General features: G+C 39.6%; 1 protein-coding gene across 2 annotated transcripts in view; it reads right to left on the reverse strand.

Annotated features, from left to right (window-relative positions):
- APP (amyloid beta precursor protein) overlaps window positions 1-24,019 on the reverse strand; it is a 205,621-nt gene that overhangs the window by 150,392 nt on the left and 31,210 nt on the right. For both annotated transcript variants that reach the window (XM_021403733.1, XM_021403724.1), the window contains exon 2: window positions 13,746-13,913. In XM_021403733.1, coding sequence (XP_021259408.1) covers window positions 13,746-13,913 — 168 coding nt within the window. The remainder of the gene's footprint in view (window positions 1-13,745; window positions 13,914-24,019) is intronic.

The following is a 24,019-nucleotide window of genomic DNA, read 5'->3' on the forward strand; positions in this document are numbered from 1 at the left end:
TCATGCCTGCTTACGCAACAGGCAGCGTCCAGACTAAGAGCAATCAGGAACCACCTCAGTCAAAGACAGTCACAGGGTCTGAAGGGTAGGTATCATCACAGATTCTCTGTCCAGGCACTGTACAAATCAACTTTTCAACATGAGTTGAAAAAATGATATCTACTTAAAATGACTAACAGCATAACAGGTTGCTGCCAGTGAGACACATACTTGCCAGGCTCTGATTACTATTCGGGGTGAACTGCTCCATTAAACTATGCCATCTCAGTGAGGTAGTCTCAAAACTGACTTCTAACATCTCCAACCACACGCGTATTGGAGGAAGGGATGGGGGCATCTGTGTAAAGAAGTCTGTAGTTTTCACCACTACTCTCACCAACTTCACAGATTTCCGAACTCCACATACCCTGTAGCACACTTTGCTCTTGAAGAAGGAAACAAGGAAGCCTGCAATAGGATTAAATTTCTGCTGAAGCTTCATCCCATTCTCACCGAGGCACAATCTCCAAAGAAAATCTACCAGAGTCTTCTATTGTTTCTTCTTTCCTGTGTGACAATTCCCCAATTAACTGGTTGCTTGAGGCAACTCATTAACATATGATTGTTGTGGCTGCATCCAACTAGAGAAGCTCAAAGTATCTAAAGAAAATGAAATTCTGGGTAGGAAAGCCCAGCAAAGGCTTCAAGGAAAAAATAATAAGAACAGGGATTTATGTACAATTTTACCAGTACTGCCAAACATGGCCTTTGGCATCAAACTCACCTGACCATCATCAGAAATGTATACAACAACAGTACTTAACAGATACGCATCTGGAAGAGTAACCAAGCAGAGAAACTTATTTTTATATCAATCATTACACAAACAGGTACTCTAGGTGTCATCATGACGGAGGCATCATAGTAGTCCAAACTCAGGTGGCAGTAATACAATCAAATTATTTCTGCTATTACAATTGCCTCTAGTTTTATCAATTTCTGAAAATCCTCAGAGAACTTAATATTAAAAGGAAGTATGTTAATTTACCATGTTTCTCCTTTTGTTTCACAGTGAGAGCAGGATATAATAACTTTAAAGGAATGTTAGCACCCTTTCTCCAAGAGGAATCAAGTTAAATGGATTGGACTGAAGGTAAGAAGGAAATCATTTTACCATTCTAAGCAAGTACTTCTTGATGGAATATTTTTTCATACTGTTAATGAAAGAAGAAATAAAAATCCTTAGCACCTTGTACTGCTTTGGCTTATCCTGGGAGAAATACTTCCTGCCTTGCAGAACCACACCTGCTTCTCTGCTGAGAATTTTGGAAAAGAGAGTAGCAGATCAAAGCTTTAACTGCTCTTATCTTCAGGATTATGTTATCATGCAATCTCCTTTATTACCATGCGCTGCAGTTCAACAGTTTCTGTTTAGCAGAATAACTGTTATACAGATATGCTTTAATTTGTTTAGTACTTCTGAAGGCGAGACACTACACTAAAAGGAAGCTGTTGCTCCCAAGACTGTTCTAGGCAGCAAAATCAATGCAAGGATTTGTAAAGACTTCAAAGAACTCTACATCAAACTTTTAGAGCAGTGTGAGCAGCTCTGCACCAAGTTATTGATGCAGCTCTACAACAACCATAGGGTTAACTCTCACCTTCTAAGGTGATTCAGCATATATCCTACAAAAAATTCTTCAACACGGATCTATAGCATGATAAATAAATACTTTCCATTAATTTGGAGTCAACAAACCTACTGCTGCATTATACTTCAGATACGATCTCAGGTTGCTAGACAATGCAACAAAGAGCCCTGATCTTAGAAAAGAGCACAGGAGATTGATGCTCGAGTGTACAGCTGGAACTGGCACGCAGCCCCCAGTCAGTGAACAGCAGCAGCTGGGGGTAGCCAGCTGGACCTCCAGCTGCAAAACCCAGCAAGAGCAGCAGGGAAACCAGCAGCAGGGACTTTGCATTCGAGGTGGAGGTCCACGCCCTATTTCTCAAAACATTGCATGGCAAGCCTGTGGAATAAGTGTTTAACAGATGACCTAAGGACACAATTTAATCTCAGATCAGTGCTAGGAGGTTAATGTATAACATCGAATTTATCAGTCTTTCTTGCACTTGTCAGTTCTCCTCTGTTCCTCCTGCTGTCGTCATCCTGCCTAAAAATGTCATCCTTGCTCACATTTCTCTATCTTCATCTACGTTCTTTTATCTCCATTCCTGCACAGATTTTGATATTCTGAATTTGTTTGCTCTACACTTACCTTGCTGCTGCCCTAAATTAAATTATGGAGCCACATTTGCACTCCGGATTATGTAGAATGTGACCTGTTCTTCATTACAGGCTTGATTTAACATGTGCCTTTCAAGACCTAATAAAGCCAATTGTTTCTTCCCACTTAAACTGTTCATACTGCCCACTTCCAGAGAAACGTCACTAGGGAAAGTCAGATATTAACTGGATATGCTTCTAAAATCGCATAGGACCAAGAAGAAGAATGTTGTATTGCCTTCAGAAATACCTAAACAGTTTCTCCTTCAAAGGCTGTTCAAACACCACAGCGAAGCTAGTCCTCTGGTCAGTTGTCAGAAGAAAGCCCTGTTCTCGCCTGTCACCCCCCCATATTAATACTTCAGCCCTTCCAACCCTCTGCGAGCTGGTTCCAAGAGAGAAAATAATATTTTATTTGCTTGTGGGGGTGAGCTTCACGCCACTTCAGTTCTCTAAACTTCCTCATCACAAGATCAGACATATGCTGAAATGTGGCAGAGCAGACATGAGGAGGAGGGGAACAAAACTGACTCCTTCTGCAACAGCATGTACTACTTCAGCTCAGCATTTCTGCTAAAATGCTCTGCAGCAGCACTCCTAACTGCTAGTTTTATAAGAAACACTAAAATTAGCTCAAGCAATCCGACTATCTCATGGGAGAGACTGTTTGTTCTTTCCACAGATCTGAAGCTACCACAGCTAAAGACGCCATAATTTGAAGTATGTTAAAGTGGCTATGTTTGGGAACATCAAAATTTGGCTGTGCAGATGAGAGTCCTGCGTCCTCTGAGGCGCTTCAAATATGCAAACTAGTGAGGTGCTCTTGTATAAAACATCTGAGGTAGAGGAATGAATCAGTGGTAGTGAAGCATCACACTGCTGCTCAGCCCAGCAGCTCTGATCCATACAGGCACTAAAATACTCACAGACACCTTTCAGACTTCAAGTAATTACAGATTGGTATACTCACTGACATCTTCTCAACAACTCCAAATGAGAGTTTCAATGAGAAACTCCTCTAAAATACTAAAACGTATATACATATCTACTTATACAGTGTTATGAGTTTGGCTTTTGTAAGATCAGTCTTACCAGCTTCCCTTAGGTTCTTGGTTAAAAGCAAAAATACAATTTCTGCTCTTGAATGATTGTTTTTTTTCCTCTTTGGTGGAGCACACAGATTTGCTAAGTCAGGTGGGATCTTGGACAAACAATGCTAGCTGCAACAGTTCACAGATGTTTAAAGGAATACTTAGTGAAACGCAACTCAGACTTACAATGTCTCTATAGATTTACAAAGTCTGTAACTGACTGCAACAAGGTAAAGCAAAAAAAAAAAACAGCATTAAAGTGTTGAAAAGGCATCAGAAGATGGTGCAACTGAGAAGTCAACCTTGCAAAGAAGTCACTTACTTACGACCACAACTCTTTCACAGAGCTGCCTTCACAGAATAAGCAGAAGAATTAATTGATGAACACAGGAAATCAGGTGTTTTACCAGTGCATATTTATCACCATTCAAGAAGACATATAGCATAGCAGAAGGACCAAATAAATTTCATTTCACTAAATTATAAAACTGTTTATATACTTAAAAATATAGTTTCTTCTTTGGTCATCTTGCTTATTACTTATCGAATTTCCATAGGATCAATGATTTTCTAACCCACGATAATATTTATTGAAAGTAACTAAATTGGCAAGATAAGATTGTATCAGATTGTATTTCTCCATATTCAGATTAACAGTAGTCGTGTTTCAATATTCATACCCAGACAGAATAAAAGTGTTAAACATGGTATTGTCATTACTGTATAAGTAACTTCCTGCTTTGGGTTTTGTTTTTCTGGGGTATGTGTGTTAATCTATGCAAAAAACTATGAGCACCCCTAAAATATAAAGCTGATGTTTTAACAGATGTTATGATCCATCTTTTAAACACTATACAACCCCCTTTTAATTAAGATAGGAGATTATACTAAAGAGAAGGACAGTTTCTCCCTTCCCTAGCAAGGTTTCATCCCAGGGCTTCCTAATAATTTGGAATTAAGGACCTTAAACCCAGCACTGTCTTTTTAGTCTCAACATTAAGCCAGAAGCATCAAGAATTCTAAAAGAGCCACAAGGAAATTTTCACCTTTCAAAGATTTTCATTAGCCATATGCTGTAAAAACTCGAGGGGAATTCTCACCCCACTCGTGTCAGAAACGAAAACTAACAGCTAAAATTCTGCTAAAATTATTTAGGACCACACTATATACACATAAAGGAAAAGGTAGTTGAAGGAATCAATATTTGGCCAAGTATTCAGAGACCTCTCCATCACTAAATCCACAACTGTCTAGAATTGAGAACATTATTTTCTGTAATCAGTACACATTTATCAAAACAGATTATCAGTGGGACTTTTGATTAAATAGAGGTATACAGCATTTGGAAGATTAAAGCAGGCATTTCGTACAGTACTATATAATATCTTAATTGGATAAATACTAACCAGATGATAATGCCATGGCATGGCTTAGAAAGTAGCAGTTAATAATCTGCTTGGAAAAAAAAAAACCAAAACACTGAATGCCCCAGAAATCGTAGAATATTTCTGCAATCCAACTTTTGGGCATTGCCCTGCTATGAATTCAAGCAATCATTACCTTCTTCACAGCCTCAAAGCTATGAGCTAGAGAAACAGTCTTTCCCTTTTTTGATGTTTGCCTACAGAACTAACAATTGAAAATGTGCACAAAGCGTCTTTTCCTCTAACTTGCACATTCAGACTTCTGAATTTGAAACTGTTCTGCGCTACCAACCTAGACCGATCAGCCCACTGCCTGCTACCCATCAATTTCATATGTACTATAATGAAGAAAAACAGATATCCAGTCAATATTTCTGATTTCCAAATACTTCAAAACACACAGACAAAGGATAAGATAAGGAAAAAAGAAAAAAAGGAGGAAAAAAAAAGGAACAGGGAGAAGCTCCCCCCAAAGACAATACCACTACCACCGCAGGAAAAAGCTACTAAGTTATAGCATGGGAAAGCTGTACAACCTTCCACAAGCAAAGAGCATGATCCAAAAATACAGACTGCCACAACACGTGCTGCCTGTTCAGGCATACATGTAGTCATAAACAGTGATCAGAAGGAAATAAAACCCCCTAAGCCTTCAAAAATAAACCCTAGAAAAACCACAACCAGACAGCTCTAAAAAAAAAAAAAAAAAACACAAAGAAGGAATCACATTTGCACCCATCCATCTACAGAGGTAGGCCCATGGATGCTATGGCCATGGTTTCAGTGCCTTTAATTGGACATGGATCTAAGGTTGCCAAGGCGTGATTCCCGCCTCATTCCATCTCTTCTATCACTAATGCTTCCCCATGAGCCAGCAATAACACTGAAGCTGGATCAAGGAGCTGACCTACTTCTGAAAACATCCTCTGATGAATTAAAAACTGCATCACAGTGGAAAGTGTCAGGAATTAAAGATAACCCAGGATGACCTTTTGGAAAGTGGGATAGATCTGTGCCAGACTAAAGTGCCCATGCAATCACGATCGGAAAAAGTGGAGAAAGTAGATTAGCATAGACATTTCCTTCTCAAAAGGGTTGATGTGTAACACTGACGTATTTTCTTTACTTTAGGCGATCTTTCCAATTTACACCTAGAGTCTCTTGGGCTTGTAACATTATTTATTGAAGGAACAGCTGACACGAGTCTATCTTTGAGTTATATGGGGCAAGATGTCAGGGAAAACGCATCTTAGAACAGTAGGATCTCTCTATAAAGAAAGAAAAGACAATGGTGAAATACAGCAGTTGATGTCTGCTGCCTCATCCCCATCAGGACATCTTCTGTGCAACGTCACAGCTGCAGGAGAGGTAACATTTCTGCAGATCCCGTCTAACACCACACAGCCCTCAAGTGAGTTTCTCAGGCTTCAGTGGGGCCAAGGGTGGTCTAACTGAGCTTCGTTTTCCTCCCTAGGCACAGCCAGAGACCTTGCTGAAGTTTGGGTAGTGGGTCCCTTTGAAACCTTACAGAGCAAGCCACAAGCAGAGCAAACTGAAAATAATATTTTAACGCTTTTTCTTGTCTTTTATACCTCAGTGTAGTAGATGCCTTTTGACATATGATCATATGCTAAAGGGTTATCTGCTCGTTCAACTCTAAGCTGAAGGCAATAGGACTACCCTGCACATAAGCCATTGTACTTGCTATGTTTTAGAGGACAGAAGAAACAATCATCTCATCTTACTCCTGGCACCAAGGCTATGCTGACGGAATTTGGCGATAAATTGAGCCATTCACCTCATCTATCAAATCTGTGAAATTCAAAATTAATATGGGGGAAAAATACAGCACAGCTGCCCTCCTTAAACACTGCAGTACAGATTTACCAAAATACATTTACATAGACAATCCTCTTCCATTTCTATTCTTTTTCCTTCTTCGGCCTTAAAGCAGGATCACTCTCCCTTCCCAGGAAAAATAGGTTTCTTCAAAAGGAGTTTGAAAATGTACTATAAAATTTACTGAGATTGATGTCTTTCATTTCCTTTATTTTCAGGACATACAAAGAAGTCCACATGGGGAAAAGACAGCTCTTCATCAATACCACAACAAAGGAAAGCAGCATCTTGCAACACATGCACTAAGTTTTATTAGACTCTTGATTTGAAATATATTTAAATGGTAGATTACAGCATTTGTGTTAGAAAGCTCTTCCTTTCTCCAGAAAGTTACACTGAACACACTAAGGCTTAAATCCAGGATAAACATCACCCATTATAGAACCTGCATTTCCAAAATCTAAGCTTTTATTGAAGCAAATGATATTTAAACCCTGGCAGAATAAATTAAATTCTAGTCCATGGGAAAGGATTAAGTAAAATTAAAGAACTCAATAATCAATGTAAAGAACACTAAGATATTGTTCACCTAATCTTGTAAGAATGACTGTGTACCTCTGAGAATACACCAACACGTGCCTTAAAAATGTAATTTGTTTTAAGGACAGTCTGCGATGCCAAAAATCTGTATGTTTTCCACGATTTTTCATTAAAAGGACCGTTTTCTTCTGAGCAAAATGTATAGCTTTTAAAGCTTAGTTTAGAAGAGCTCAAGTTTAAAATTCAATTACTTCTTCAATATGATAGTTATTTGGTTTGAGAAATTAGAAAGAGCACATCATACAGCCTAGATAGAAACAACAATTCATATTAGGATGAAAGTGACAGGATAATACCATGGAGAGAAACCGTTATCAAAGGAGCAAGACCATTTTCATTACATCTCAAATTCTCCTCTCAGAAGAAAAGCCTTATTTTTAATTCATATATTAAAAAGCATCAGCATTCCTGGCTGTCCAACAATCCCTTTAACAAACCTGTAGCTCTCAATAAGGAGAGAGACTAGAAAGAGATCGAAGTGCTGCGACCAGTTCTGCCTGCTTGATTTTGTACTGTGCAGCACCTACGGCAACAAGAACAGAAGGATTCTCTGATACCCTGGTGGTATGGAGTCAAACAAGCAAACCAAAATGAAGGTGAGGCAGTACACCCGATGCGATGGCCCCTCAGTCCATCTCCAGAAGAGAGGACTTGAGGAATCTTTAGCAGGGTCTGTTGTGATAGGACATGGGGAAATGGTTACAGACTAGAGGAGGGGAGATTTAGATTTGAACAGATGACAAGAATATCCTCTTTGGAAGAATGGTAATTAGAGATTACAAATGTCAACACTGTTTTGTCAACAGTTACGATGCTTTATCTGTTATCTTAATTTGCCCTGTTGCTTTCTGCTCCATGTAGCACAAAAAAAAAAAGTAGCTACAGCATAGCAGTGTGCACTTACAAGTCATTTTTAATTTCTGGGGAGGACTTCTGTAAGAAATACACATTCATTACAAGACATTCATGGCTCTGGATGTTCAAGACAGAAGTGGATACGTGCATGACCTCACAAAGAACCCAAACAGTTGTGTACATTCAGAGATGCTGGGTGTAATACCTGTTGAAGCCAACACTGATATTCTGCATTTGGAAGCTACTATAAGCTCTACCCAGCTATCTAGGAGGGAGCCAGTTGCTAGCTATAGGGCACACCTACATCTCTAAGTTCCTCAGTTTACACTCAATCCAGTCAACAGCACAGGCAATATCCAGACCCAAACAACTTATACCATAGTTTTGACTTGCTTTTGTAAACAATCTTCAGAACAGTTCCTTTCCATTCTGTTAAATTCCATGCACACTTCAGTGGAGCTAAGAACTTCCAAATTAAACTAAATGAGGGAAAAATGGATACACATTAGGCAATGTGAATTTTCTGCCAGCAGAGTGTTGCTTTCACAACTTATTTTGGACAGCAAATTCAGCACAGACTGCAGAATAATTTCAGCCCTTCAAGCAACTCCTATAACGTAAGCTAATTACTAGACATAAAAATTCAGCATATAGTAGCTATTTAAAATTGTTAATATAGTATACCAATATTTTTCATCTGAACACTCATTCCACTTGAATGGGGAACTGAACACACCTAAATTAACTTCCTACTCCTCGTATTCATATGACTATGAAAATATGTACTTTGCCAAAGGGCAGCTTCCAGCTTGGTTTTATGAGAGTTGTTTAGCAAGATAAGTAGCTGCCTGGCTTTCAGTGAACAGAACCAACTCCAAAATGCATTCTCCTTCTACAGTAATGTTCTGTGTCAGAGCTGCTGCCACCCTTCACTTGAACATCTGTGGGTGGGGACACCAAGTTTCTTCCTCTGAACAAAAACCAAAACCCAGGAGCAGCGGTCCCCACATTTCAGGGCTTCAGCTAACTTGCAATCAATGGCTGTTGGGAAGCAGCTTTCCCCAGGGGGAAAGCTGTGCAGTAATTACAAGTGGCAGGGTTTTTCCAACATCCCTCTGAAACAGCTGCTACTGCAGTGTCAGCAACAGGCCTAGATTGGCCGATGGCTTGATTTCAAGTGTCAGCTAGTATACTCACAACATGTTAATGCTTTTGGCACATACACAGGTGTAACCACTCCATTTACATTAATGCAACCTGAATAAACATTATTCTACTGCCAGCAGCACTTGCATTTGACAACTGTTGTATGCAGTTCAGGCCTACGCCATTTTACTTTACTTTACTTACAAATAGCAGCACGCTATTTAGTTTGAGATTAGAAGATAGCATGCATGAGCAAATTGTACTTCTCCAGACAGCGTTTAACTTTACCCAGGAACATTTGATCTTGTTCTATTTAAAAAAAAAAAAGTAGAAAAAAGAAAAGCAACAAGAGCTTAGGTAGCTATCTCTTCAGTAAACAAGCCAGTGTTACTAATTTTTACCTAGTTTGTCTTAACTTAAAAACATAAGAGACTGTGCAGATTTCAGCGTAGAAGAGATCAGTGTGTCCTGCTTCCAGAACCACTTCTTGTTAGCTTCGGAGCAGAGTTTAACTGAACTCAAGGAAATCAGAAAGTACCATTCAAGTATCTTCCATTTCCTTTCAAATAAGTCTGAGCGTTGTCATATTTTAAATGTGGGATGTGCTGTTCAAAAATAAATCCAGACAGTTCCTGTACTGCACTGAGCTCCCACTCAAAAAATGAGAAGAAACAACAAGCGACATATATCCTTAAAACGTGTAGGTGGTTCTGCTTATTACTTTTTCCTCCCATTCTGCCCTGCAATGCTCCTTTACTGTCACTTCCTCCATCAAGACTTCCAAAATCCACCTACACTGGCAATGGGCAAGGAGGGGCAGCTATGACAATCTCAAAGGAAACATGCAAGGATGTCTGTAACACCTTCTCCAGAGAAGAAATCTAAGTCCTTCTGTACTCCATACGCGTTCCAGCCAGTTGTAAAGAAAAGCTCTTTTTAAAACCACTTATAAGGAAACAGAAGAATGCATTTACTGTTATAAATTTTGATGAGAGGGGAGATTCATTTATTTATTTAAAGATACCTCCATGGAAAAAAAAAAAAGCAATGGAACATCATTTTGGATTAACTCTGAGTGAACAGGAGTTCCCCAATGTTAACAACTTTGCATTATTTTAGAGCCAAGGAGTCATACAGCAAGATCTCTACTGCACTTGCTCACAAAGCTTCTGCCCAGCAGTACCCCCTAGGTATGTCCCTCCTGGTCTTTCCCTGCTGTAGAAGGAACTGTCTGCACAGGCTGCTTCTGCAGGATCTACTGCAGAAGAGCAACATCTTTTGCATTATAGATACAGTAAGAATGTTACACAAGGTACCTGCAACAAAAAATAGGTAGAACAACATGATGGATCAGAATGGATTTCTTATTAGAAACGCAGGGAAAAATCTCATCATCTCCTGCTCCCTGTCATTTCAATGCTCTGCTCAGAGTTGGGAAAAAAACACAGTATCCTAGCAGTGTGGTACCAACAGCTGCTACTCTAACAAGACTGAGGAACAAAAGAAGCTGCCACAGTGCCCAGGGAGAGAACCAGTCTTCTTCATTAGTGGAGTGCAAAAACTTAGCCTTTGCCTGTATTGAGAAAGACTACATCCCAAGAAGGAGGAGTTGTCTATTTGGGGAAAAAAGGGAAGGAAGAGATTGTATTTGGCAAAACTAAGAAGAAAAGAGATTTTAGCCACATTCTGTTCCAATGCAAGAGGTACCACATCTTAACCTTGATGATTATTGCTTCCTGCTAACAAGAAAATGCATATTTGCCCCATTCCCTAGGCCCGGCAACAGCAAACACTATCTCACAGCCAACGTAAACAGCAGAAGGCAAGTGGAAAACCACAACCACTCTACTTATTACCCCCAGGATACAAAGCATATATGGAGCATCAAGCAACAAGTTTTCCACAGCTGAGAAGTCAGCCTGACTTGCATGTACTAGCACTACTCTCCAAATTCCTTTCTTTGATAGAAGATGGTGCTTGTATTAGATTCTCCCATTCCTCTTGTCAGGTCATGACACAGTTAAACAAAAGCAAAGCCAAAGTGCCTTTTCCTGGCCATAGCCAAACCTACCACGCTAGAGAAATTGTCACAGGGACAAGGGGAAGCACAGAACACTATGAGAAAGAGTTGTACAAAACAAAGACCATTGGTCCATCCTGCAGGGCTGGATCAATTTCAAGTGACTTTTAATTTTGTCTTGTCAGCAGGTCTTATGATTCCTCCCCACCCCTAAACCTGCTGCATCCCCATGCTGAGCTGTGATGCTCCCAATGCTCTGACAACTCCTAGTAGCCTGTCCTGCCTCCACTATTCTCAATCCTACAAGTTGAACTGCATAGCTCAGGTGGAGAAGGAAATCAAGGGATCAGGCAGGACATCAGCACCTCCCCATGAACAAACAGAACAAAGTTTGTTCCATGAACAAACTCGCCCAGTGGTGAATACAGCAAGGAAAGGTTTTTCAGCCCAATCCCCATGCCTACTACCTCCCTAGCTTTTTGATGTCTTATGCCACTGTGATCGCACAGACTAAAAACATTAAGATGCCTGTCCCATTTTTAGGGAGTAGATCAGCCAGCAGCTTGCCCCATGACAGTGCTGACCCCACTACATTGTACTTCTTAAAGTGTCTCTGTAGCTAGGTAAATCATGACATGGATAACCTGGAATTAAGTTAATGAACAGTCAGCACATAAATTGAGGCTACTGTTGCACTGTAGATAAATATCAAATTCTTAAAAACCCAAGTAACAGAAGCTCTCTTCTCCTCTGTCTTTTCTCCAATGGGAAAAACATTTTAGACTCACAAAAAAAAATAGGATGAAAGAGACCTACAAAGATCACCTAGGCCTCCCCCTACTCCAAGCAGGGCTCGTGTCAAAGCCCAATCTGCTTGAGCCCTGGGCTGGTTCAGTTCTCCCAGTCTCTAAGGTCAGAGACTCCATACTCTGACTGAGTGTCTATGCCAGATTTTGGCTGCTGTCACAGTGAACAATTTTTTCCTTATGTGCAAGTAATGATTTCACCTATTGTTCCCTTTCTCATCTGTCAGTATTCAGCTACTGCCTTCCAACTGCTTTTGCTTTCCTTTTCATTTTTGTTTATTAAATGAGAGCATTTTTTTCTATGACATAAAATTTCTACATCACCTGACATTCAGCTGAGTTTCATAGTTCCCAGTCCTTGTTCTGGAATCCTTTTGTATCTGTATCTGTAACTGCATGGTCAATTCTGAACCATTCCTGCCTTAGAACTGCCTAAAGTTGTTGTTCTTACTTCCTGTAAATTCATGTATTTCTTTCTGTAACTTCAGAAAGACTTTCTACCTCATGGGCTTTTATTCACTCATCTCCTTAATCCTTCCCCTATCCTCAGTAACCTCACTATGCATAAAACAACTTCATTGAGATAACTCAAAGCAGACAATGAAAAACAAGAAGCAGCCTTTTAAACCTTGCCAGTATGTCATGTTTGGTATTTTTGTTAGCAGTAGGCAAAAATATTATTAATTTCAAAAAGCAATACTTTTTATTAAGATAAAGCAGTGAAGTATCCATTTTAATATCCACTAGAAGTTCGTTCTTAAAATTTTTATTCAAGACCATAAATGCCAACCTCAAACAACTGAACAAAACATTGCAAGAAACAGAAGGAACAATCAATCAGTGGGTGAAAGGACAGGGATGAAGAAGCTAAGAGAGAAGAGATCTGAAGTGTGAATTATCTTGCTTTTTAAAGAGGCATTTTCACAAGAATTGGTTTGACATTTAGGACGTAAGACAGCTACTGCTATAGCAATAAGCAATAACCTCTGCTTAATAAAAAAAGCAGAGATGGCATAAAAAGACATAAGGACTAAAGCAACTCAAGCCGTGCCCTTTTGTTTCATGGCATGAAATCCACATTTTCTTTTCAAACTGTCACACACTGATACAAGGTTATCATGCTATCACAGCATGGAAACAAAACAAAATTAGATACACAATCTGTTCTTAGGACATGAGTGAGAGGGCAATAAGTTTCTGCTCTCAAATATGAAACTGTTCATTGTGACTTCATCTGTGGGCAAGCTCTTTCTATTAAGAAACTCTGAATGGTTCAGTGTGGTGCAGAGACCAATAATTCTGGAGTGACACAATATTTCATTATCATGGTACAATGACAATGGACGTTGTTGAAGCTGACTTCCAAGATCAGCACAGAAAGAAAAAGTGTTTTAAATAAACTGATTTAAATGCTTTATATATATACAGTGAACTTCTGAGTTATAAAGTTAGCCCCCAGACGCTTAACACAGGGACAAAATTATCCAACAATACTCTCAATAATCCTCTTGTAGCCAGTTTCTGAAGGTGTTTTAATAGCCTCTGAGGAGAACATAATTCAGAAGGACAAAAGGGCAATGGAACAGAAGAGAAAAATAGAAAGGGAAGATCTCTATGGAGATTCAGTTCTCCTGTAAGCACAAGCAAGTAGGTTCTTCAACAGAAACACCACAGCTACCTCCCAAACTAGGGACTTACTTCCTGGCAATACTGCAGAATCCCTTCTTTAGTGCCGATACAGGTCTTGGTCCCAGAGGGGTCAGATTCCCATTTTCCATTCTGAACATTCATGTGCATATTGAGTTTGCCACAGAACATGGCAATTTGAGGCTCTGCCAACAATCCAGCATTTCCATCAGCAGGCACCTGGAAGGAGAAGAAAAAAATAAGTTTTACTCTCACTTCTGACATTTCAGTCCCTCCAAAGCTATAACAGCATAAGCAAGTCTGAATCAAAGCCTAACTCACCCACCCGTGATCGCAATGACAGAAGCTGAATAGAGTGGATTTGAGAAGTTTAAATAACATCTCCACAGAAATTCTGACATGCAATAATGTAACACAAAGTCTAAAGCTGTAAATAAACTTTTTAAGGGCCCTAAATTAGCTCATCAACTAGAGCTAAACAAAGAACAACATTCAGAGCTCATTACAGAAGTGTAATGTTCAAAACATGCTTGGTATACTGGTGCTGGGAGGTGTGGGGAAGTCCCCAACAATTACCAAAGAGTAACACTTAACCTTCTTTTTCATGACCACCTCTAGCTCATTTACATGTTGAACACCCAGGGGGTATAGTGTCATGCCTTATCAACTTTGTGAGTTAGAAGTGGTAGCTTTCACTTGAGCTTTGTTTTGACTGAGCCTTAAAATGCACTGGACGAGGTGGTATCAAACATGAATGGCAAGGGTCTAGCTCAATAAAATATTACAGAATACCATCTACCAAACCAAGTACTAACATACGTAGTGTTAAGATACTCCGTCAGTGCTATTCCTTGCCGCAGCAGTCTTCCTGGCAGCCTTCCTCCTTACACAGGGCTCTGAGCCTTGATAATTTCTGAACTGAATACAATTCTATAACACCTATCAGCTGTCTGCTCTGAGAAAGAAGCTAACTCAACCCTCCTCACTCACAAAGCTCCGCATTGGTTTAAATACTGCACAAGGAATAGAAGGAAGTAGTAACATCAGTGGAAACCAATTTACATTATTCCTTCCCAAAACTAGGAAAGGTAAAAAGCACTTATATGCAATTAAACATTTTAAAGATTCTGTTCCACTATTACTTGTACCTAGCCATTTTGATCGGCAATAAAAATCACCCCAAAATTCACGTTATGGGTCTATGAAAACAGAAAACTATTTCAAATGTCCTATTTTCAAAAAGCCACAGGTCATTCCTTTTCCCCAAGGCACACCCTACCTGCCTGTAATTCATCTTAATCCTTACCACTGCTGAAATCAATCTCAAGATGCTGCCTGGGGAACAAAGCCTTTTAACAGCAGATAAATCAGCAGCTGAAATGAAAGGATCAGCAGGCCTACCACAACAGTGAAGCTGAGTGAAAACGCCTGGGAAGGCTACAACAGCAAGCACACATCCAGCACCAACCAAAGAACCTGCTCCCAGCCAGGAATGGGACAAGCCACGCTGCACTGATTGGGAATGGGATTAGAAGAGGCTGAAAAAATCAGGAGGCATCAGCAAGTCCCAGGAGGTGAGCTCCTCACTGCCAGTCCTGGGACACAGCAACATCTGACGCACCACAGACACATTTTTACCATTTCTTTGTCATTTCCATAGAGCTCTTCATACCACATAACAACCTTAGAATCCTTCTATCTCACAGTCCAGTGAAATTGCTGCTTATTACTATCATTACACACAAATACACACCATGAAAGGATGTTCCCATCATTCTCATTCATTAAAGAGAAAAACCTGAACATCAGTATAATTTCAGCTATGGAGCTAGCCCTCCTCCGCCGCCTGATCTACCATTATGAAATGAGACACCATCTTCCTGTCCAAACAAAAGTGGAAAACTGTTTGCAAAATCTTGTGTGAGATATGAACGTTGCCAAATAAAATGACAGCTGCCAATAGGACTAGAGAAGCCACATTAGCATTGTTAAATGCTTATTTGACACTTGAAATAAAACTAAGGAAGTCACTCCTTGTACAGGCCAAACAGACCATCACTGCAATACCCAGAGCGTCCCCCGGCTTATTGCCTTTGTGCCTTCCCTTTTTACCTGCACTGGGCTCAACTCTGAAAGCCACAAGTCCTTTGGGAAATTAAACCAAACTGAACTACTAGAAAATCCACAGTGTGCCTGTGCTTAAGAAGGGGACAGGTAAGGCTGCACTGCCAACCCTTCTGCTTTGTTTAGTTCTCACCATTTGGCACTATGAGGCTGAGGTCCCAGGCCAAAGCTAACCCTGTGGACCTGCTGCAAGCAGGCGCATGAGGGGCCTCCCAGCATCTCCATGGACAATCTGTGGACTCTACCATGAGTGCCTTACAACCCCACAGAAAGAAGCCCTGGTCTTCTCCCAGATCCCTCCTTCTCTTCTCCCAGGTTACCAGATTCTGCCCAGGAGGATCACAGGCACCAGAGACAGCCTGCAGCATGCAGGAGGGAAGCAAGGACAGAGGAAAGGAGATGGCCCTTCCTCCTTCTGTATGGCAAGGGCTGGCAGATTAGCTGACACCATCCCACAGGACCACATCATTAATGCAAATCAGGTGATCTTCTCACCTGTTCTGCCCTTCAGAGTTGCCTATCTGGTAACATATACTGCTGGAAGTACTCGGTTCAGTGTTAGCATCTGACAAACTCAACACATACACACGCACACACACACAAAAGTCTCCTCTTCAAGTTACATTTGTTATGAGAGAAGCCAACAAGGATTCATGGCCATCCACCTTCCAGAAGTGGGCCTGCCACATTCAAGATATGGTAGAGTATGCACTTATGTTTAAATGCCTGTTTTTTTACTTTTAATTTTTTAGCTGGAAGATTTCTCAAGGGAAAAATTAAAATCATTAAGAATTCATGAAAAACTGAAGATCTTAACTGAACAACTCCTTTACAAGAGGTATTACAAATCCAGTATCTTTAATTTCTTCACTCTTCATTTAAAAAACAAAACAAAACAAAACGAGGCTTCATGAATTTTATACACTTAAAATGATTAAATGTGCTACATCAAGAAACACTGAGTCAACATCTAACTACCCTCATGTATTAGATTATCGCTGCAAGTTAAAACGCCACAATTAAAACAAGCATTTCAGCTTTTGGTTTTTGAAAAGAACATTTAGTTCCCTGCCTTCTTTAAGATGCTAACATGTTCCTGTAATTTAACTTAAAAACTGAAACAGGAACTGCTCTATTGTTAATGATTTCCCTTCACTACCTCAGCTTCTCTTCTACTGAGGAAGTCACTTTCACTTGATTTAACAGTAAACCATCCCTTTTCTTCCACTGAGTAACTAGCGAATTTTCCAAAAACGAATGACAAATTATCCGGCTTGACTTGATAAGTAGAACTACTACACTGCTATTTAAGCAACTTCAGAGCACCTCAAAAGTGATGTGTCACTTGCACAAAATCCTCCAAGTGAAGAATTTTTTTCTTTACAGATGCAGTGTAGCTCAAAACTTCAAATGAAACTGAAGCAAGTCATTCCCTATATGATGTGATCTCTATTCACAAACACAATTTTCTCCGTCACTTAACCCAACAGCTATCTCTACTAGATGAATAAAGTACAAGCAGCAAACATACAACAGCAGATTGTGTGACCTTGGCAAAAAAAAAATGAAGTTACAAATTTATGGAAAGGTTTCTGTTTTTTTTTTCTCCGTTCACCTTCTCCAACTAAAGTTGGAAAAGAAAATGTGTCTGTTTACCCGGAGCGCTATCGATTTAACAAAAAGGACAGCCTATGACTGTCTACTTAAAATCTCATTCCCTTCAGAAGAGACGAGACTTCTCCTAGCTTAATCCAATTACTCAAACAAGACACGAGCACATTTAGCTTTCTTTATTTTGAGCTGACAGGGCCATCGTAATTAACTGCTCAGCATAGCACTTCATCTTATTGATTAAGACAGCTAAAAGTTACTAATCATAAAGAAATACAGGAGCAATTAACAGACACTGTAAACAGAACTAAAGCATTTAGATCATGATCATGAATAATGCAAATCTCAACTTCTGAAATTGAACTCCTTTAGATGCCCTTAAGCAAGGATAGCAGGTTAATGGATTTGTCTGTCACATCTCTGGCTTGGAGATAGGAGCTTTCAAGCAAACAACTGGAGTGGATGTATCACCTCTTTAAACGTTTTACCTAAGGAAAACAAAACAACAGGTCCACGTTAAACTATTTAATACCTGAAGATAAGTGATTACTACTTCAACTACAAGTCTCTCACCTTTCATAACAAGGAGCAATTTCATACACTGCATTTTCAGCATGCTACCGATGAAACCTGCAGTTCCATTGTGCAACTTTTAACTGGCAGACTCATTTTTTGAGACAGACTTCATGCTATTTCTGTTCTATGAAATATGCTTCTAACCTAAGATCTTTGCTATTTGATATTTCATTTATAAAGAAAATAAGAAGTTGATCTGCTATTGCACTTTCTTTGTTTGAAAACCAGCAGCTTCTTGCTTTTCAAGAAATTACTTGCTGCAAAATCTACAGAAACAGGGAGGTTGATGGAGTCTATTATGCAGAGGTGATGGCCAACACACAATAGTCAGTCTCAAGAGCACTTCTTTACATGAAGGCAAAAGCTGACTGCATTAGCAGATCTGACCTTGGCCTCATGGAACCTAGATTGAGAGCTTCTGCTGGGCCTTTAGCTGACACCTGAACAAGAAGGTCCTCAACAGCATAAAATTTCCCTTCACCCATTTTGCAAGCATCTTTCAGGACTGTTACTCCTATTCTTCCAAGAGCTAATTTGTCACAAACTGTCTGACTGTGATCTTAGGAGTAATACAAAATGTGGCTATAACATTAAGATATACATTGCATTACACATTGTTTTTCCCTCTGCAATCCTTCTGACTGTAACAAAACCCACAGGCAAAAAGGTGAAACCCATAAAGCTAAAAATCCACTGTGTACTTGGTCCACAATAACCAGATATGTTAAATAGCAGATACTTAAGAACATTTGATGCTGCATGTTTCAGTTCCTTCCTATTTCTCTATGCAGCCCTATGAGGCAGGCTTGTACAACAAGCAGCCTTCTCTTGCTTTCCCAGAGCGAAAGAGCAAACAGAAACTTGTCTGTGAGATGCATTGGTCTGCATCTCCTGCCAGTGCCAAAAGAGCACTCCCAAAAGATTTGCTCAAAGAGATATCTACAAGGGATCAGTCCTTGAAGTCTTAACTTTACGGGATCTATTTTAAGCCATGGCATATTCCTAAATATGAACAGTAATGTTTCAGTACTTGAAGAAAACTTATGAGCAGTAGGAGGATCAACTTTTTACATAGTCTGATAGTAATAGAACAATGGAGAATGGCTTTAAACTCAAAGAAGAAGGAAGTTTTAGATTAGCTGTTTGGAGGAAATTCTCTACTCAAAGTGCAGTGAGGCACTGGCACAGGCTGCCCAGAGAAGAAGTGGGCAGAGAACTGGCCCCACTCCTGGAGGTGCTCAAGGCCAGGTTGGATGGGGTCCTGGGCAGCCTGAGCTGGTTGGGGACAGCCCTGCCCATAGCAGGAGTTGGGGCTGGGTGGGCTTTGAGGCCCCTTCCATCCCAAACCGTTCTGTGATTCAAGGAGGATTGCTGCCATTTAACCTTTTAAGTCTGATGAGCACGAGATGAGAAGAGCCTTGAAGCTTCTAAGGTGCCTTCAGGTTGGACTGGCAGTGGTGGAGCCTCTGATGCTCACTACCTGTGCCTCCCCTCTCACCAGGGGTCTTTCCCAGCTACACAACTCATGGTAGTGATGTTTCTTAAGCTTCAATGTAACAAGTAAACCTGAGCTGATGAGGCCTTAGGCCAATTTCCAATCTCATATTGCATTTCTGCTGATGTGCTCAGCTAACTATGAGATATTCTAACAAAATTACTCCTTATCTTGCAAACATTCAGAAGTGCTCAATTCTACTAAGTTCACCTACACGTCCTGCGGGTTTGCACCGATTTTCCAGTTTCGGTTCTTATGGCAGGCTTGCTGCTGATTTCTGCCTCCCTCCCAGGTTTGCTGCTCCGAACACCAAGCACTGCATAACACAGCTGACAAGGCTTACTGCACACCTACGCTATGTTGCCATTTGGACAGAAAGCCTCTCTCAAAACCCCAACTAAATTTTCCTTTAGGACTGCACTACAAAAACTCTGCAGGGAATTAAACGTGTGCTAGCAACTTCTGATGGGTCTTGTCCTGAGATCTCCAGCTAAGAGACTGAGTCACTTACATATTCCGCATCACATCAAGAGAATGAAAGAGCTCTCTTCACACTATCTCTCTTTCTATCAAGTTTGTCTTGAAGGCCTCAAACATCACAGCACTTTGAGGAAAAAATAGCTCTGTTCCTGCCTCCTGCCCTCAGGGACTGGATTGTGATGATGCTTCACAATCATTGTGAGGCTAAAAATAAAAGATAACTAATTTAGAAAGTCTCTAGTCTGCACAAGCTGCTGATAACATACAACCTTTGGAACCATTTTCAGATACATCCAACATCAGTGTCATCACAAGGAGGACTGAACAAACCTATCTGAAGATAAAAAAAAATAGTAGCACTTCTTTTAAAAGTATTGCACACACAAAGATCAAAATCAACTTAAAGTAAAAGGCAAGAGAATGAAATGAGAGAAAGAACTAGATGTGGTGATAGTGATTCGCCCTATATGGGATGTCAAAACATTTAAAATACTTGAATTAATGAATCACTGGTCATGTCAGTGGTCTATCATATGGCTAAAATACACAAACTGGTGGAGAATTTTATGCATCATTCAAGTTTTCTTAATAGCCAGTGGTTTAATTCACTTACATCCATTGCCTGCCAAGAAAAATTATCCACGTTACAATACGATCAAATAATCTAGAGCATCGATCTACACAGATAAGCAGCTTCTATACAGTTACACTGAATAACATAAGGCTATGGTCCAACCATTTACAATAATGTCTGGGGTGGAAATCTCTCCTTGACTAATCCGGAAGCTTGAGGGCAGATTAGTCTCCCAAAGAACAACTCATGCAACACAAATTACACCAACACCAACTATTTGCATTATTAGTATTCTACAAAAGTGGAAAGTATGGGTATATTTATAAAACTGTAATCATGTATTACTGTCCCCTTTGAGCATGACCTCGAAGTAGCAGCACGTGCTTCTTTGCTGCCTCATAGCAAATCACTAAATAACAGATCAATTAACATGCTGTCTCCAGTAAACTATAAGAACCACTCTTTTTTTTTTTTCCACAGTACATCCACAGTTTCCAAAGACCAAATGAAACACTACTACTCATCACTTCTATAAATAAGACATCTCCATCAGAATTGAATTTCTAGAATGGAAAATACAGGTATTTGCAAAGTGGCAACTTAATGATCCTGAAAACAATTACCTCAATAGACCTTACTTAGAGCTGTGTAAATATTTGTCTAACATCACAAGCTGTTAGAACACCAAGGTGATGTTTCAGATACAGAAAACAAAATTACTAAATTTGTTTTAGATTTATTAACAAATTCCAAAATTATAATAAGAGTTGGTAGCACTGAAAGATTATATATTATGTGTGCAGTGTTGACAGCAGGTTCTCCCTTAAAGAGTTTCAGCATTTCAGCAGCGTTTCAGCCATAATACTCAGCTCTTCCAGAACTGCCTGCACCTTATTGCACGCTTCCCTGCTGTGATTCCTTTATGAGGAACTAAATATTCAAGTGCTTAAAATATCTGACAGTAAAGAAATTTAAAATACTGGAACATTATACTTGAAAGGTATCTTGCCTGCTCACACAAAAAAGAATCACAATACAAACTAATTCTTTAGGTGAGAACATTAAAAACAACCCACACACAATAAATGCTAAAGATAGGGATCAGAAAATGATGCCATAAGAGAAAGCACATCAGGTATATAGCTGCTTATTCTAAGTATGATGCTTTGGATAATGAAAGGAGACATAATCCAGCTTCTTTCCAATTATCTTTTGTCAAATAATTAATATTTACAAGCCTAATAAAACTATGACAAAACAAGGGAAGTGCCCTGAATGAAGCAGTTTAATTACTAAAGCCTGTCTTTAAAAACAGGCATTTTTCAGTTTGTTCTGAAAGCGAAAGCTCTCATTCCAAGTATGTATGCAATGCCAGAATGTTTGCTTTTAATACAACACATCATGCAAGAGTTAAAAGACTAAGGGAAACTACTTCCTCCTCATGTGAAGATGGGGTGCAGATATCCCTTTGCTTTCCCCTTTTCCAGATGTAATTTAACAAATGTGGCAGAGGAGAGGTGCAGATGCTTCAGGGCACGCTAGCTGCAATTTACATTATTTCCAAGATACTCAGAAAGGCTTTTGGTAGCTGAGAACGGGGGACTGAAAGAACTTTAACTCAATTCAAAAATAGTAAAAAAAAAAAAAAAATTTTAACCAAAAAAAAAAAAAAAAAAAAAAAAAAAAAAAAAAAAAAAAAACAGACAAAAACAAAAACAAGAAACCTTAAAGGTTCTTAAAAGAAGTAGTTTTACAATTTTTTTTCGCTCCGTATCTGAACCGCAAAAGCCTTTTCCAATTAAGCACCATCATTTAAGAGGAAGTATAGCCCTCTCCTCATTCAATGTCATTGCTTTTTGCAACTACGAAAGTAATTAGTGTATTTGCTAACAGCTCCTCATAATCCCTGTTTCAACAATGAGCATTGTCTTTGTTCATAACTAAGGTTATGCTCAAAAAATACAGTCTGCAACGTTTTACCTTGAGAGGTTTTCCATCAACAGACTGAAGTTACAACACTTGAATCCAGACAGAACTCTGCTATTCATTTATAATTAAGGACTACAATAGAACATGAAAATAAGAATCAGACCTTGTGCGTGCTATTTATTAGACACTAAAACATCAAAAGGCATTCCTGAGTTCTCTAAGAGGGCTTCTCTGATATAGGCTGCAAACATATTCTGCGAATACTAACCCAAAGCCTCTACCACAAGCCTTCAAAGCATATTTTCATTTGCAATTATTTGCACAGTGAGGACACAATAACAACCTCCATACCTACAGCTTGTTCAAGAACAACAAATAACCTTCTCATTAGAGGAGGTGCTTGGAAAAATTTCTCTCTGCTTTCCACTCCTAATGTTGACAGCAGTTCCAGCTCTTCAATTGAGAAGTCAACCAGTGCAGTTCTAATTTGTACATCTGTTGAAGCTTAAAAAAAAAAATTAAATCAAAAAGAGAGTCTAAACACTGTGAAGAACAAGCACACTCAAGTCACACGTCACCCTTAGAAAGGATGCCTGCACTTCCTCCAAGCACTTAACCACATTCAGGTTGAAATGCGAAGTTTCTCAAACAAAAGCAGCACCAACTTGCATGCAAAGCAGTGTGCTTTCTCTATGCCTATTAAAAAATAAATTCTGCCTGCTCATCATTATTTCAAAAAAAAAAAATAAAGACAAAAATGAAGTCTGCCTATGAGGACTCTCTACTTGCCCGTACACATTTAGCGGGCAAAACAGAAGGAAGCCTTGTTGATGTGCTTTAGCATTTGGACTACGGCTGCACACATTCACAGCTCGGCATCCCACAAGTGAAGATGGCTGCTGAACCCCAGAAACCCCCAGTTCCATCTAACACAGGCTCTCATCATCTGACAGGAATTTGTCACTTCCCGTCCACTGGCAAACTATCGACTTTTCACAAGCTCACAGCACATGGACTGCCAGACTTACTATTTAAGCCTTTACAATACTAGTTTTCCTCCTAGATTTTTATGCAACCTATGGAGCGCAAACACTTTAAAAACTATTTTAACAGCCTGATTATCCAGATAAGTAATGGAAATAACATCTAGAAGAAAGGAAAGGATACCAGTACAAAAATAAATAAAGAACCCAAATTAGAAAAGGAGGAAATACCAAACTATTGTTTCCGCACAACTTAAAGGCATCCCTTGGCCAAAAGCAAGGAAAATTTTCCATCTCTCAACTTTTCTTTAGAGACAGTGCTGCAGGAGATTGTCAACATCAGCTTGAATAATTTAGGAACAGTTTTTATCGTATAATGTTAATATAGAAACAGTAGCAGCAATTACTGCTGTCAGACTACAAAATTAGAATCGCAGAACGGTTTGGGTTGGAAAAGATCTTGAAGATAATCTAGTTCCAACCCCCCTGCTACAGGCAGGCACAAAGCCCCATCCCTGCCCTGGAGGCAGGGGGAATACACAGCCACACTGGG

The sequence above is a fragment of the Numida meleagris genome, chromosome 1 (assembly GCF_002078875.1).
Source record: "Numida meleagris isolate 19003 breed g44 Domestic line chromosome 1, NumMel1.0, whole genome shotgun sequence".
In the NCBI taxonomy this organism is placed as follows: domain Eukaryota; kingdom Metazoa; phylum Chordata; class Aves; order Galliformes; family Numididae; genus Numida; species Numida meleagris.